Genomic DNA, 17,635 nt, shown 5'->3' on the forward strand with positions numbered 1-17,635 from the left:
ACTGAAATTAGGCCATTCAGCCCATCAAATCTGTTCCTCCATTCAATCATGGCTGGTAAGTTTCTCAAACCCATTCTCCCACTTTCTCCCTGTAACTCTTGATCCCCTTGATACTCAAGAGCCTATCTATTTCAGACTTAAATATGACTCAATGACCTGGCCTCCACAGCCTTCTGTGGCAATGAATCCCATAGATTCACCACTCCCGTAGTTTCTCCTTACCTTCATTCTCAAAGATTTTCCCTTTACTCTCAGGCTATGCCCTCGAGACCTAGTCTTTCCTACCAATGGAAACATCTTCCCAACATCTACTCTGTTCAGGCCATTTAGTATTCTATATGTTTCAATTAGATCCCCCCCCTCATCTTCTGAATCCCATCGAGTATATACCCCGAGTCCTCAAACATTCCTCACATGTTAAGCTTTTCATTGCTGGGACCATTCTCCAGGGCCAGTACATCCTTCCTGAGATATGGGGCCCAATATTGCACACAATACTCCAAATATGCTCTGACCAGAGCCTTATGGAGCCTCAGAAGTACATCCTGCTTTTATTGAAATTTCTTGGAAAGGGCTGAAGGTGACCTAATCAAGGCCTTTAAAATAATGAAAGGTTTTGAGACAATGGGTACAGAGAGAATGTTTTCTCTTGTGGGAAGAGCAAAACTAGAGGCCATCAAAATCTGATGGTCACCAGGAGGAGTGCCTTCCCCCAGAGAGTGGTGATTATGTGGAACTAGCTAAGACAGTTACTGATTAATAATTGGTAAATAACAGACATGCATTTCAGGGGAAAATATTCAAGCAAGTGACGAAGAAGGGAATACAAGGTTATGCTGAGATGAAGGAGGAAAAGAGACGATTGAATGGAGCAGTAATGCCAGAATGGACTGGTTCCATGGAATGGCTGATTCCGTGCTGTACATTCCATGTCATTCTCTGTAATTCTCGCTCTTAATGATAATTTGCAACAGAGGGTGTCCAGATCTCATTTCTGACAGTACCAAGAGATCTATTAGAATTTCCATTCAGCTGAGACTTACCAACGTGTGTGTACGATAGTGCTTCATTCAAACCCAATGTCTTTCTATCAAAGGAGATAGAGTGGATTGTTCTGATTTCTGTCTGTGTGTAATTATAGCTTGTTGTTGACACAAAGATCTCATCTCCTTCCTGAACAAAATTAACATCAATCAGTAGCTGAACCATGAGATAAACTAAACTGGGTTAAGTGGATTGATACAGCTCCCCCTTCCCCAGTGACTAATCAGCTGCCCAGTTTATTAGATTAAGTCCTGACAGAATCTGTTTGATTTAAAGATTAGCCCCTGGGCAGGATATCCTGCTGAAATGCTGGAGCAGGGTTCGGATGAGATTAGTGGGGGAGGTGGGTCAGAGCAAAAGATAAAACATGCAGAGGGATACACTGTAGTAACTGGCTCAGCTGGAGTGAAGAAAGGGTGGCTAGAGGAGATGTTAGGTGGCAGAGTTTTCATTCTCCAATGCCAGAAGAATTTGGCTGTCCAAGACAGGTGTATATAAAAAGAGGAGAGAGAAGATGCCTCTATCTCTGCTCATGGAAGTTCAAGAGCAAACAATAATTCTTGTTTATTTTCAGAGATGGTTGTGGGTCCAGGAACAAATGATATTCTCAGTGCTGAAAAGTGGGCATCCTTAAATAAGATGCACCCCAAGATTGAGGTCCCATTAACTGGCCTCGATGCAGAATCCTCCCAATTCAGTGAAGTTTCACTACGTTGGGCTCCCTCTCCCCCAGTTATTGATCCTAATCCTTGTACAAATTGGAGGAGGTTATGCCTCTGGAAGAATCCATCCCCGAAAAATCATTGTTAGGCTACTTACAGTACGGCCCCCATCCTGAATACCTGCCAATCGACGGCTTCAACCAGAGTTATGTTGAGGGAGCCGGCATGTGCTGTTGAACCCAGTTTGGTTTTATAGACCAAATGGGGAATACCGTGCAGATCCAGTCCTCCAAACACACCTACAGAACAAAGAGGCAAAGCAGAAACATTGCAGCCCTGAACTCTAGGAAAGAAAACTGGGCAACAGTTTCAGACAAACAAATCAACTGGCAAACTGAAAATACAGGCACTGAAACCAACATTGGAAACAAACAGTTACACAGAAAGTGGAGTGGGACAGTAAATGATGCCACATAGAAGTAGTTTTGGAAATCTCAAAATTCTTTCCAAATGAGGTTGATTCTTAAGGAAGAGGGTGGGGTGAAGTGAGTCAAACTGAGAATTTGAAACAAAGGTCAGTAGGTTTTTGTGAGGTAGGGGCAAGAAGGGATATGAAGCACAGGCAGATAAAAACTGCATCCCACCCAGATCCATCCCCTACCCTATCCCTGTAACCCTGCAATTCGAATCCACCCAGCCTGCATATCCCTAGACATTGCAGGCAATTTAGCACGGTCAATCCAATTAATCTGCACATCATTGGACTACGGGAGGAAACTAGAGCACCCAGAAGAAACCCATAAGACATGGTGTGGAAACTCCACACAGACAGTCACCCAAGGATGGAACCTAATCAGGCACATGTATGGTGTAAAAGCATGATGGACTGGTTGAATGCCTCCTCTTATATCTATTACTCCACTCTGTTGGTTCCACCCTGTTCATTTTATATCCATCTTTTTGAGGGTTGATAGGTGACTTTTGGTCTATTGAACACCACAGGAGTAGTGCCAGAAGATTGGAGGCTAGCAAATGTGGTTCCCTTGTTCAAGAAGGGGAGTAGGGATAACCCTAGTAACTATAGGCCGGTGAGTCTCACTTCTGTTGTGGGCAAAATCCTAGAGAGAATTGTAAGGGATAGGATTTATGAACATCTGGATAGGAATAATGTGATCAAGGATAGTCAGCATGGTTTTGTGAAGGGCAGGTCGTGCCTCACAAACCTTATTGAATTCTTTGAGAAGGTGACTAAGGAGGTGGACGAGGGGAAAGCGGTAGATGTGGTGTATATGGATTTTAGTAAGGCGTTTGATAAGGTTCCCCATGGTAGACTACTGCAAAAAATACGGAGGTATGGCATTGAGGGTGAGTTGGAGGTTTGGATTAGGAGTTGGCTGGCTGGAAGAAGACAGAGGGTAGTAGTTGATGGCAAAGGTTCATCTTGGAGTGCCGTCACTAGCGGTGTTCCGCAAGGATCTGTTTTGGGACCATTGCTGTTTGTCATTTTTATAAATGACCTGGAGGAGGGGTTAGAAGGTTGGGTGAGCAAGTTTGCGGATGATACGAAAGTCGGAGGAGTTGTAGACAGTGAGGAAGGATGTGGCAGGTTACAGCGGGATATAGATAAGCTGCAGAACTGGGCAGAAAGGTGGCAAATGGAGTTCAATGTAGCTAAGTGTGAGGTGATTCACTTTGGTAAGAGTAACAAAAAGATGGGGTACTGGGCTAATGGTCGGATACTTGGTAGTGTGGATGAGCAGAGGGATCTTGGTGTCCATGTACACAGATCTTTGAAATTTGCCACCCAGGTAAATAGTGCGGTGAAGAAGGCATATGGCGTACTGGCTTTTATTGGTAGAGGAATTGAGTTCCGGAGTACTGAGGTCATGTTGCAGTTGTATAAGACTCTGGTGCAGCCGCATCTGGAGTATTGTCTGCAGTTTTGGTCGCCATACTATAGGAAGGATGTGGAGGCACTGGAACGGGTGCAGAGGAGGTTTACCAGGATGTTGCCTGGTATGGTAGAAAGATCGTATGAGGAAAGGCTGAGGCACTTGGGGTTGTTTTCATTGGAGAAAAGAAGGTTTAGGGGTGACTTGATAGAGGTGTACAAGATGATTAGGGGTTTAGATAGGGTCGACAGTGAGAATCGTTTTCCACGTATGGAGTCAGCTATTACAAGGGGGCATAGCTTTAAATTAAGCGGGGGGGTAGGTATAGGACAGATGTTAGGGGTAGGTTCTTTACTCAGCGAGTCGTGAGTTCATGGAATGCCCTGCCAGTAGCAGTGGTGGACTCTCCCTCATTATGGGCATTTAAGCGGGCATTGGATAGGCATATGGAGGATAGTGGGCTAGTGTAGGTTAGGTGGGCTTGGATCGGCGCAACATCGAGGGCTGAAGGGCCTGTACTGCGCTGTATTCTTCTATGTTCTATGTTCTAAGGCAATGCAAATACAGTCAAGTTTGGGCACAAGGGAGCATGGCAAGGTTGGATGGCATTCATTTTAATGCAAGCCTTGTGAGTAAGGTGGATGAGTTGAGGGTGCTGATTAACATATGAGGATATGATATCATTGTTATCACAGAGACAATATTGAAGTAGGGGCAGGACACGCGGCTCAACGTTGTAGGATAGTGTGTCTTCAGAGGAGACAAGGAGGTGTAAAAGAGGAGGTAGTGTCATAATGCTGATTAAGAAGTTAATTACCGCAGTAAGGAAGGATGATATTTTAGATGGTTCCTCAAGTGATGCCATATGGATAGAACTTAAAAACATGAGAGGGTGATCACATTATTGGGAATATGCTGAAGACCCACAAATAGACAGGAAGAGATATAAGGGCTGAAATGCAAGGGTTGAAGTGTAAAATTCATAGGGTGATAGAAATAGGGGATTTTAACTTCACTGTTGTTGGATTGAAATCCTGGAATTCCCTCCCGAAGGGCATTAGGGCTCATAGAATCACAGAGTCCCTACAGTGCAGGAATAGGACATTCAACCCATCAAGACTTGTGCCGATCCTCCGAAGAGCATCCCACCCAAACCCACCCTCAACCTTATCCCTGTGACTCTGCATTTTCTATGGCTAATCCACCTAGCCTGCATATCCCTGGATGCTATGGGGCAATTTATCATGGCCAATCCTGCATATCTTTGGACCACAGGAGGAAACTGGAGCACCCAGAGGAAACTCAGGCAGACACAGTGAGAATGTGCAAATGCCACATGGACACTCACCCAAGGCTGAAATTGAATTCAGGCCCTTGGCACTGTGAGGCAGCAGTGCTAACCACTGTGCCATGCCAATGTACAGCACATGGAATGTAGCCATTCGAGAAGGCACCTCACCACTACCTTCTCAAGGGCAGCTAGTGACAGGCAATAACTGCTGGCCAGACAGTGATGCCCACGTCACACAAATTAATTAAACAAAACAAAAATTATTAACTGGGATAGACAAAGTATGAAAGACTTGGAGGGTGCAGAATTCTTAAAATTTATCCAGGAGACCTTTTCAAGCTAACTCACAGGACGTCCTACAAGACAGGGGGATGTGCTGGACTTAATTTTAGGGAATAAAGCTGAGCAGTTGGGAGAAATATCACTGGAGAAGCATTTCGGTGATAGTGATCATTACACAGTAAGATTTAGAGTAGTCACAAAGATGGACCTGAAAAAGAAGTTCTGAACTGGGGCCAGGCCGCTTTTAATATAAGACAGGATCTGGCCACAGTGGACTGGGGCGGCTATTTATGAGAAAATCTACATTGGAGCAATGGGAAGCAAATAAGGAAATTGCTAGTGCTCTGACATTAATTTTCAATTCCTTGCTGTACACAGGAGATATGCAAGAGGACTGGTGGGCAGCTAATGTTGTCCTGTTCTTCAAGAGGGGTGGTAGGAATAAATGAGGGAACTATAGGCCAGTGAATCTAACGTCAGTGGTTAGGAAACTTTTGGAAAGCATTCTTGGAGAGGCAAGGATTAATTCAGGATAACTAGCATGATTTTATCAGGGGGTGATTATGTCTGATAGGTTTGATTGAACTTTTGAGGAGATGCCAAGATGTGTACAGCGGATGTAGTCTACTTAGACTTCAGTAGGGCTTTTGACATGGTACTGCTTAGTGTCGACCATCAAGAAGGTAAGACCCCATGGCAACTAGGGTAATTTGACAAATTGATCCAAAATTGGCTTAGTGGCAGGAGGCAAAGAGTGATGGTCAAAGTTGGACAGTCATTTCTGTTATAATGCGGTAGTTCTATTCTTATGTAATCTTGTGTTATAATAGCAGCACCAGTTAAACTAATGGGGCCGGAATTGTGTTATAACCAATACATACTTTAAAAGTTCATACTTTAGAAACAATATCCTCAATTCGTTAATCAGATTATAGTGAATTCTCATTAACGAAACATGCGTAATAGTGGAATGACCTGCATACAAAATTATGAGTGGCATAGACAAAGTAGATAGGAATACATTTTCCATTAAGAGAGTATCAGTCAAGGGACATAGATTCAAGGTAAGGGGCAGAGGTTTCCAGGATACGTAAGGAAGTCTTTTTTCACCTAGAGAGTTGTAGGTATCTGGAACTCACTGCCTGATAGACTGTGATGGGCCAGCCTGTTATACTGTATGACTTTCTATGTGACATGGCCATTTCATCATCAATCCTTCAAAGCAAAGTGATCAGATTCACAAGGTCAAGGTCAAAGTGGGAAACAGCCATATAAGAGGCTGCTGCTTCACTCACTGAAGCAGAGAGTGGGCACAACTGATCCTCTGAGAATCAAGCGAGTAAAGTCATTTCCTCAGTTTTTCTGCTTTATAATCTGAACATGATTCTGTTAAGAACTCATCACTAGTGAAGCTTTAAAGGTGACTTACCCAGCACCTTCGAACCTTGATTGGGCCCATTTCGTAAAGGCCACTCGGGGGTTGAATGGTCTCCCATCAAAACAATCTGTAGCTCTCCTTGGAACGGTTTCTCTGGGCTGCCTGCAATCAGCCTCCCTCCCTGCAAAACAAAACACACCAACAGTAATGCAGCTGAAAATCCTGAGACCGTCTGAACCATCCCAGACCCAGGAAACGGGAGGAGTGAGCACTTTAGTAGAGAAGGCAGGAGTGCCTTCAGATTAACTAGACTTTCCTACTCAACCCCTGTATGCTTTAATACCCAGTCTTATTTCACATCCTCCCTCACAATGTATACCCTTTAATATCTCACAGAAACTGAGCATGTCTGGCAACATCTGTGGAGAGAAAGCAGCTAAAATTTCAAGTCTAGTGACCCTTCTTCAGAACTGATCGCAGCTAGGAAACGCTAGTATTTATGTTGACAATAGGGGCAGAACAAGCAGGTAGATGGAGATGAAGCCCAAAGTGAGAAATAGCGTAAGAAATGGAGACTGAGAAAAATGTAGACAGACAATTGGAAGTTAGGGAGAAGATAAGCTAGATAGGTGATTATAGAGACGATACGTGAGTAAAAGTAGGAACAGTCCATGGCCTGGGGTGTGGGAGTGGGTAAAAGACATAAGTGGAGGTGTTCAGGCTTTAAAATTATTGAATTCAATACTGAGGATTGTAAGCGTCCCAAGCAAAAAATGAGATGTTGTTCGTCCATCTTGCAGTGAGCCGTACTGAAGCACTGCATGTGATCTGCGTCAGAAATTTTGGCATGGGAACACAGTGGTGTGTTGAAGTGGTAGACAAAATTATGTCCCCATTGTTTTTTGACCTATCTACTAAGGGGAACAGCTGTTTTTATTCATTGGTATGGGCTAGTTGAACCAAAGGATCTGTTTCCATACTGTATGACTCTATGATTCTCCATGCCCCTCATAATTTTGTACACCTCGATGAGACACCACTCAAACTTCTCTGCTGCAAAGAAAATAGCCTGAGCCTCTCTTCTATCCTAGGAAGCACCTTAGTCAATCTCCTCTGCATCCTCTTCAGTGCAATCACATCGTATAGTGCAGTGACCAGAAATAAAATTGTACTCCAACTGTGGCCTAACCAAGGTCCTATTCAGCTCCATTATAACTTCCCTGCTCTTATAATCAGTGCCTCAACCCATAAAGACAAGTGTCTAATATGCCTCTTTAACTACCTTATTAACCTGTACTGACACCTTCAGGGATTTGTGGATTAACACCCCAAATTCCCTCGACTCTGAGCTTTCTACTCTGAGTGTCCTGTCATTCTTGATTTGTGCAGTAAAGACATGTTGTTTCTGTAGGGTGACGACAAGGTAATGTTTGTTTAGGTAAACTCTGTGGACCTTTTTCCTTGTATGAATACTTTCTGTTAAAATGTCTTGGTTTTTTTGTCCCTTTCCCCACATGGACAGAAAAAGGATGAGAGATATTGGATGATTTCAGTCTGTGTGCTTGAATATTTCTTTCAATCTGCTGCTCTTGGCATTTACAGTTTAAACATTCTGTAGCTCAATTGGAGGGCTGTTGTCAGGCAAAATTACATAAATTTGAAAGAAATCTCAGGGTCATTGAGTTTCCAACTTTCCCTCTTTCTGTTTTCAAAAAAGGTAACATTATACCATACAGATTAACTTCAGTTTTCAATGCAAACTCTTCTGGCATTTTAGCCTCCTCCGGTGATCCCCAGCTTTACAGATACCAGGGTTTCACAAATTTGATTCACACCACAAGGTATCAAGAAATGGTTGGAGACACTGGATACTGCAAAGGCTATGGGCCCTGACAATGTTCCAACAATAGTACTGAAGACCTGTGCTCCAGAACTTGCCACTCCCCTCGCCAAGCTCTTTCAGTACAGTTACAGAGCTGGCACCTAGCCGATGATATGGAAAAGGATCTAGATATGGCCCGCACATAAACAGCAGGAAAAGCCCAACACAGCCAATTACTGCCCCATCAGTCTATTCCTAAAGTGATGGAAAATGTAATCAACAGTGTTATCAAGTAGCATCTGCTCAGTTTGGGTTCCACCAGGTTAGATACTCAGCTCCTGACCTCATTATAGCCTTGGTTCAAATATGGACAAAAGAGCTGAATTCCAGAGGAGAGATCAAAGTGACAGCCCTTGACATCAAGGCTGCATTCGACTGACTATGCAACCAAGGAAACCTAGCAAAATTGGAATCAATGGATATCACAGGGCAAACTCTCAACTGACTGGAATCATAGGAATTTGGTCGTAGTTGTTGCAGGTCAGTCATCTCAGCTCCAGGACATCTCTGCAGGAATTCCTCAGGATAGCTAGCGTCCAAGGCCCAGCCATCTTCAGCTGCTTCAAGTTCCCCTCTAAGCCACTCACCATCCTGGCTTGGAAATGTAATCAACATTCCTTCACTGTCGCTGCATCAACATCCAGGAATTCCCTCCCTAAGGGCATTGTGCGTCAACCCACAGCAGGTGGACTGCAGCAGTTCAAGAAAGGAGTTCACCACCACCTTCTCAAGGGCAACTGGAGCAGGCCATAAATGCTGGCCAGTCAGCAACACCCACATCCCACAAAACAAATAATAAAAAACAGTCCATTCCATTTCAATTTTTAGTTCTGAACAAATTGAAGATGTGGTCTCAGAAACTGCTGATGTGAATCCAATGGCTGCCCGTACAGAGACAAATTACAGAATGTCACATCCATGATGGTAAAGAAGTCAAGTAGTCTTTTATGTTTCCCCTTTCAAGAACCCACAGGGACAGGGGTTAAAAATGAGTTTTAACCCTAGTCTGTGCATGTTAGTATCCTGGCCTCCTAGTGTGTGTACTGGAAAAGTCACTGCTTTGAAAGCAGTCACTACACTTTTCCAAAAAAGATAAAGAAAGAAAAAAGACACTCTCACCCTGACTGCGAGAAGCCAGCTTACCAGCAAGCCAGTCAAAAGAAAATGAGATGAGAAGGATTTTGAGCACTGCTAGATAGCCATCATTGAAAGAAACCAGGACCAAAGAGTTTCAATCAGTCCTCTAAGCCATCCCACAACTGACTCTTCAACTACGAACATCAAGAATAATACGACCAACATCACCAGTAGTATCTAATGTAATGGCCACAGCATCTCCTACCTACCTTTATAAGTGACTTAGAGATTGACCCAGATATTGTTTTTAACTTTTCCTTTTGGACTCACGTCTTATTTCTTATCTTATGTATTTGTGTTGCATTATTTTTTCTGCGTGTGCTAAGTAACTAATAAACTCTCTTAATCAAGTCAAGTCAAGAAAGCCTGGCTCCTTTTAAAACATGAACTCATTTGGTCTAGGAGACAGGGAGGGAGGGGTGAACAAACGTGATAAACAAACGTGATAAACAAACGTGGTTCTGACCAGCTGAGCAGTTGGGTGACAAAAAAAGGGGACATATTTCATCCCTCCTCAACCAGGCACATGACAATTCAAGTATACTGCTGGAATTATCAGAAGTTTTGGGAATCTTATCTGGATCTGGATATAACAAACTGGGACCTCAAGTACATAATGTGAACCCATAGATGAAATGAAAATATTACACTAGCTAAATTGTCACTTTGAAACCAATTTCAAAAAATCTGCAAATGACTTTCTTGAGTTTGCACTGCTGCAGTAGGGAGATGTTTGTATCTGATGCCAACACATTCCTAGGAGAATTGGGGGAGTTCCTTTTGAAGATTTAAAAGTTCTGACCCTTGAACAGTTAATACATTTTGGGAATATTTGGAATTAGAATTTTGCCCAAAAATCAGAAAAACTGAAATCATAAAAGAGCTTGCCAATGGTTTACAAGCAGAAACTGACAGAAATGACATGGAAAGAGTAGCATTTTTGCAAAGAAATGGTTTGGTTATAAAGAATCCAAGTTAGTGAAGAGGTTTGCAGTCACCAGAACTTGGAGAAAGATGCCTCCCCTACCAATTACACGCCTCCTACTATAGTCACGTTTGTGATTTTGTCAAACAAGTTTGCACCCTTTTCGACCAGCCTGGGGTCTTCAAAAGTATTCAGTCATACTAATGAATACAGACGTGGTCCTCAAACATCAAAAGCTGGTGAGCCTGATTGGTTCTGTGAGCCTCATTGCAGTACCTTTAAAATCCCAGAATGAAGTCCATTATATCCTTAAATTGTTAATGTCTTTTTCAGTCTCTTTTCCTGGGGATTGTTTTGGTTTCTCCCTCCCCTTCACCTCCTGATTATTGCTGGGATATTACCTGTATCCTCTCCAAGGAAGACTGATGCAAAATATCTGTTCAATTTATCTAGTTCCTTATTCTTCCACTCCCCAGACTCACTGTCTACAGGACTAAAGCTCCCTTCAGTTAACTCTTTTCCGATATAAATATCTGCAAGCCCTCTCAATACCTATTTTTAACTTTCTGTCCTGCTTTTTTCCGTACTGTAATTCCTGCCTAATTTTTGAAGTCATTCTTTGCTTTTTTTAATATTCTGTCCAATGTTCCAAATTAGTACAAATCTTTGTGGAACTGTCTAATTTTTATTTTTATTTGATTTTTTAAAAACTTCCTTAGTTACCTGTGGGTAAGCCCTTCGATTAGACATTTTCTTTCCACTGCTGAGTGTCATGAAATATCTCTTGCAATGTCTATTACTGTATCTCCATTAGCCTATAGTTTAAGTTAACATCCCAGTTCACTTTAGCCAGCTGTCTTCAAACTCTGACAACCGCCCTGAATCAAATGCAAAGTTTTGACTGTGTTAGCAATTTACCTGAATTGAAATGTATGTTGCATTCAGGACGATTCTTGAGTAGGACGATGAACGATTAAATGACTTTAAGTTGTCGTCCCTAATTTCTAAGGTACCAAGAATGGTAAGATTATAGAGTGGAGGAATTGGGCTATCCACCACTATCCATATTCCTGCAGGAATAATTTATTAAAACATGAATAATTAGTATTTAATTTGCCATCCTTTAGCTTGTTGTCAAAACTCCCCAAAACTCAGACTATTTTCCTGCAGCTTTGACCCTGACCCAAATGCAAATGAGGACATCATGAACATACCTCTGGAGGAGATCATTCCAGTAATTGGTAAAACAAGAGCATTCTCTTTGCTAAACAGTAACATTTTGAAATGGCACTGTGGCACTCTGGTGGGAAGTGGAGATAGTCATTCTGACTAAATTCGGAGAATCTTTGGCAGGACTGGTTATTGCTTGTTTGCTCAGCACCCTCTGGAATACATCACCATTTTAAATCTTCAATTATATAGCATGGACCAATGGATGACACAACACATGTTTTGTCAGAAAATCACAGATTCAAGGTCCACTTCAGTGACATGAGCATATAATCCAGGACAACACTCCCAGTGTTTCACTGACAGGGTGCCTCACTGTCAGATGGGTGTTTTTGGACAAGATATGATGCGGAAAGCTTGTCTGCTCCGTCAGGTCATCACAATATATTCAATTTGAAGAGCAGCAGAGTTGTCCCTGGTATCTTGGTCAATAGCTATACTTTAAACAAACTAATAAAATGGAATGCCTGTTTATTATCATTTTGCTGTTTATGGGATGTGCAACTTGGGTTGCTAATTTTCTTAGATATCAGCCGCGGCTGCGCTTGATTGACTGAAAAACACTTTAGGATTAGGTGAAGTCAGAAAAGGCACGACACAAATTCAGGTCTTTCTATTTGCTATTGAGAGTCTTGATGGCACTGCCCTGTCATCTGATGAGATTTGTAAATAGTTTGCAAAATTTATTCAAATTAAACATCTTTCCTGACACAGAATGTACATTTGGCCACAAAGTTCTAGTAGAACTGACCCAAAGTGTTTCACGTGCAGATCTTTTCTTTATTTGTCTGCTCATCTGATCAGCAACAAACTCTCTTTGGAACATCTTAACAAAACTAGAAATCATTGCTGCTTGGGATTCATAGAGTTTCCAGTGTCTCTATGATTAGGGAAATTGATTTAGGGAGTGTATTGTATTCTGGATTAATGACCTTGCTCTAGGGAGTGTAAACTGAATTTAGGGAAATTAGTTTAAGCAGTGTTCTTTGGCATGCAGAAAATTGATTTAGGGAGTGTTCTCTGGAATTGCTTTGTTGTATGCAGAGAGAGCAGGTTGACTGTTCTTGTATTTACTGAAGTTTAGAAGATTGAGATGGGATCTAATTGAAATATATAAAATTCTGTCAGGGCAGAACAGACTGGATGCAGGGATGATGTCTCTCCTGACTGGGTGATCCAGAGAAAGGATTATAATGTCAGGATGTGTGGTAGATTTCGGACTGAGATAGGAGAAATTTCTTCACCCAGAAATGGTGAACTGGTGGAATTTCCAATCACAGAAAACTGCACCAAAGTCACCAAGTTGTATTTATAAAATAAATGGATCAATCTTTGGAAGCTAAAGTAATGGGAGTTTTTGATGAGACTGGGAGTATGGTGTTGATAGTCCAACAGCCATGATCATGTTGAAAGACATACTAGGCTTGATGGGTTGAGTAGTGTATTCCTGCTCCTAGTTTCTATGTTTCTGTACTTCTATGGTTTAAGGAGTGTACTCTGGGATTGGGGGCATTGGTTTAGACCTTAATGCATAGGAGCGAAGGTGGCCATTCAATGAGATCATGACTGATCTGATAATACTTAACTCCACTTTTCTAACTTTCTCCATAAATTTTGATTCCCTTATTGATTAAAAGTCTGTCTATTTCAGTGCTGAATATACTTAATGACCCAGCCTCTACAAGCTCCACAGTCAAGAATTTCAGAGACTCGCTACATTCAAGAGAAGAAATTCCTCCTCCTCTCAATCTTAAATGGACGATCCCTTACTCTGAAATTATATCCTCTGGTGCTATAGACCTGATGAAGAGGTTTTGCTCGAAACATCGACTCTCCTGCTCCTCAGATGGTGCCTGACCGGCTGTACTTTTCCAGTGCCACACGTTTTGACCCGCTAGACTCTCCCACCGTGGAGAAACAATCTTTCAACATCACCCTGTTAAGCCCTCCCGAAGATTCTCATACATTTCAATAAGGTCTCCTCATATTCTTCTGAACTCCGATGAGTACAGGCCCAACCTATTGAACCTCTCCTCATAAGAACATTCTTACAGGCTCAGGATCAACTAGTGAACCTTCTCTGGACTGCCCCCAATGTCAATGTGTCTTTCCTTAGATAAGGGGACCAAAACTGGTCGTATTCCAGCTTGCAGTCTGACTGGTACCTTGTATAGTTTTTAAAAAACTCCCCTATTTTTATACTCCATTTCCTTGAAAAAAAAGCCAACATTCCATTTGCATTCCTTATTACTCAGTGAATTTGAATGCTAGCTTTTTGTGATTTATGCATTAGGGACTGTACCCTGTGATTAGGGAACTGGTTGGTTTTGTCATCACTCTGTACCTTGTTCGATCACCACGCTGCTACCTTCAGTGGGAACAGTGTAATTGGATTCTGGCCTTGATTCCCAGAACGATGAGTTCGACCAAGTTCTGGAAAGAAAACATTTTTGAGAATGACAAAGTTTCCTGTCCCTAACTGGTGTTGATTAAATGCAAAATAATTGAAATTAGACGCATAAAGTATTTAAAGTTTCGAAGTCAAGAAAGATGGTTCAAAAGCAATTGGTAAAGTAACCAGAGGGGAGATGAAAAATGTTTTAAAACAGTGAGTGGTCATGATTTGGAACATATTAGTTGACAGGGTGGGGGAAGCAAATTCAGTTGTGATTTTCAGCTGAGAATTTGATAAACACATAAAAGGGGAACTGTTTGCAGGAAGAACCAAAAGAGGGGGATTAATGAGATGGCTCTTGAAGAAAGCCAGCACAATGGTTACATGTGCTCTAAGGTTCTGTGAATCAACTGCAACAACTGAATATTAATCATCTCCCCTCTATCCTCGCTGGTTTTACCTCATGTAATGTCTTACACATAATTAGAGGCATTGATCTCTGTGTATCTGGAAGGTGGCTCACAGTTCTCGTAAAAGCAGCGGAATACTTGAAACTGAACATCGATGTCAACCATTGTTGGGTCGAGGTTTGAGTGAAAGCTGTGTCGCTCTGAAACTCCCCTTCCTGAAACTGAAATGTTATTGAATGATATCAGGAACTGGTAATATTTTAACAACATGCCACTCTGCAGCAATATAAAGGGAACAACAGACAGGCTAAGACAAAGCAAATGGCATTTCTTGTGACTTTCAAAGCAGAAAGTTTTGAAACATAATTCTGGAATTGTGATCTCTCCTTTGAGTATTTTAAGTGGATTGAATGTGGACAGCTGTACATGTACTGAACTTCCCCAGGTCCTGTGTGGGTACCATGTGTTTACACAGCACAAATGTAAATCCAGAATAAGGAACAAAGTGTAATGTTCCTTTTGGAAAATAAACCCATTATCAGAAAATGGGAATATTATTTAAAACAATTTCGCTTTTGCAAGCAAATTGTCTCTTTTAAATGGATGAGGAAAAGTCATTTTCAAGACACTGACCCAGATACTCTGATGGTGGTCAGAAACTCTAGTTTACAGTGGGCTGTGTTCTCGGATTTAAACATCCAGAAGCACAGCCAGACACTGTGAAAAGGTCAGTATGTAAGGAAAATGTTGTGCTAGGATGCCAGTTGGTTAGGGTGCTGGGTGGTAGGGTGCAGGTAAATGGTGAGTAGATCATGGGTAACACAGGTGCAGTTGGGGTCCTGAAGGTTAGGCTGCAATGAGATGGTGTGTTGGATCGATTGGAGGTGAGGGTGGCTAGAGGTCTTGAGTCTGGATTAGTGGAGTAAACGCCAGCAGCAAAGAGTTTCGGGTCTGATAAATCAGTGGTCTCAGGGCACAGAGGCATTGGGCAGGTAGGGGAAACAGTGGGTCCAGAGATGGAGGAAGCAAGGCGAGGATGCTGCTAGGAAAGGAGCCAAAGTGGGGATCAATGACAGTATTGAGTTCAGTGAGAGTTGGGTCAGGGCACTGTTCTACTGGGGGTGGAATTCCAAGGATCTGCAGAACGTAAGGGTTGAGGGAAGTGTAGTTTTAGGATTAATGGTGAGTCGGGGAAGATTTTAGTTTTCCAAACTTTTCCAAAGCTAAACAGAGTCAGAACCTTGCAAATTCTTCGATTTTAACAGACTCTTTCAAAGAGTTCCAAATGCAGGGGAGCTGCTCACAAGAAAATTAAATTTCATGGCTAATTCTGGTGGAGTCAGCTGTCTGAAGTTCTGTATGGTTCTAGCACACAACTCCACACTCTGCAGCTTGAATAACTCATGACTATTGGAATAGCTGGGCCAATATTCCTGGCACGGCCCCAAATCCTTCTAATATAGTCCATTCATCCCTGGGAGTTTCATGCTCCCCTAACTCCAGGATCCAAAGTCACCCACACCTAGAATCCCCTCCCCCACAATGAAAATATCAGTTCCCTCACACCCATGGCAAGATTCTTGACAGCCAGTGAGTTTGCTTGTAAAGTGCAGTCAATGTTCATAACCTTACTCAGATAATACAGGGTCAAATTCTCCTGGTCGAAGTACCAATCGCCATTCTGGTTGCTGGCCCAACTGAGAGGTTGGAGTGAATTATTCCGAACTGGATTCATGATCTTGAAATAGTCTGGTTGATGGATGAATTTATGGGACAGTACAATAGAATCATTGTCCTAAAAAAAGAAACAAAACTGAACCATTACCAACTACCCCAAACTGCAAAATGAACATTCTTTCCCAAGGTTTCAAAGCAGCAGAACTGCTCCTTTACCTGCTCCTCTCGGCCCTGTCTTCTTCCCTTTAGCCCACTATAGTTCTCTCTTATCTTCCATATTCTTTCCCTTTCCTATCCTGTCCTCCTCTTTTCTTTCTCTCTTCTCCTTAACTTGCACATATCACTCTTTCCCTCATCTCTTGTCTCCTTTCTGCTATCTACATCACTCTTCTATTCCCCAACCCTCCTTCTCCAATCTCCTCCCACTGAAAACTCCTCTCTTCATTCTGCTCCCTGCCTTCCTTCTCCTCTCCTGTACATAAGGCATCTTTAAAACTCCTGGCTTAGAACCTGCTGAACAACATAATTTATCCAACCATTCTCCACCACCCTTCTGTTCAATTACCAGCCCAGATTAAGAGCCTCAGCTCTTGCACATTTAAATTGACAATTATTAAATGGGTCCAAATTTATTAAAAATGCTGTTTTAAAATCATTCTATGAAGCATGTTGGTAAACCAAAATAATAATTTGATAGCCCTTATTGACTTCTTTCCACCACCAAATAAATGGCAAAAGACTATAGGAGTGACAAAGGTAATTCAATCTGCAGCAGAAACTCTATCAATGTTTGCAAGGTCAGTGAGAGGGCTCCTCATTATCAGTGGACTCCTTGCTGGTTTTCACCCAGGATCCCCAATCACTGACTTCAGACATCATCCTTTAATGAATTCGATCCATTGAGATTGCTGGAATATGGTCGGTGGTCTGTATTTGCTCATTTGTGAATTGTCACCTCTTCTCACTTCATGAGCCACATGCTCCTCCATTAATAAACTAATATTTGACAGAGACCAAAGGGTCCAAAATTCTGACCATGGCAACAGAACCCAAGCCTGGAGCAATTTATTGGAGCGGTAAACCCTCTGTTTACAGATCCATTGGCAAGAGTGCTAAAAACAGTCTCAACTCATACTTAGCATTGAAGCAGCAATATTAGGACAGGTTACCAAATACTTGATCAAAATGTAAAATTTCAAGGAAGGTTTTAAATGAGGTGAGAATGGTGGAGATGTTCATGGTGGGAATTCCAAATTATCGAGGACAGGAAGCTGAAGGCATGACCACTAGTGATAGTGTGATGGAACTTGAATAGGTATAGGATGCAAAACTAGAGGATTGTGGATATTGAAAAGTTGTGAAGATGGAGGAGATTTCTGACAAAGCGAGAGTAAGAGGTCAATTTTTGATCTGAAACTGAGGACAAGAAT

The 17,635-nt window shown here is 42.1% G+C and overlaps 1 protein-coding gene across 2 annotated transcripts in view; it reads right to left on the reverse strand.

The window, feature by feature from the left end:
- LOC122549503 (fibrocystin-L-like) overlaps positions 1 to 17,635 on the reverse strand; it is a 243,183-nt gene that overhangs the window by 59,150 nt on the left and 166,398 nt on the right. For both annotated transcript variants that reach the window (XM_087986185.1, XM_087986184.1), the window contains exons 53-59: positions 16,161 to 16,323; positions 14,596 to 14,749; positions 14,068 to 14,156; positions 11,412 to 11,563; positions 6,601 to 6,730; positions 1,887 to 2,005; positions 1,044 to 1,173 (exon numbers count right to left, since the gene is read on the reverse strand). In XM_087986185.1, the coding sequence (XP_087842311.1) occupies positions 1,044 to 1,173; positions 1,887 to 2,005; positions 6,601 to 6,730; positions 11,412 to 11,563; positions 14,068 to 14,156; positions 14,596 to 14,749; positions 16,161 to 16,323 (937 nt within the window). The remainder of the gene's footprint in view (positions 1 to 1,043; positions 1,174 to 1,886; positions 2,006 to 6,600; positions 6,731 to 11,411; positions 11,564 to 14,067; positions 14,157 to 14,595; positions 14,750 to 16,160; positions 16,324 to 17,635) is intronic.

This window comes from Chiloscyllium plagiosum, unplaced genomic scaffold (genome assembly GCF_037043375.1).
Source record: "Chiloscyllium plagiosum isolate Xiang-an unplaced genomic scaffold, Cpla_swu_hap1 HiC_scaffold_4, whole genome shotgun sequence".
In the NCBI taxonomy this organism is placed as follows: domain Eukaryota; kingdom Metazoa; phylum Chordata; class Chondrichthyes; order Orectolobiformes; family Hemiscylliidae; genus Chiloscyllium; species Chiloscyllium plagiosum.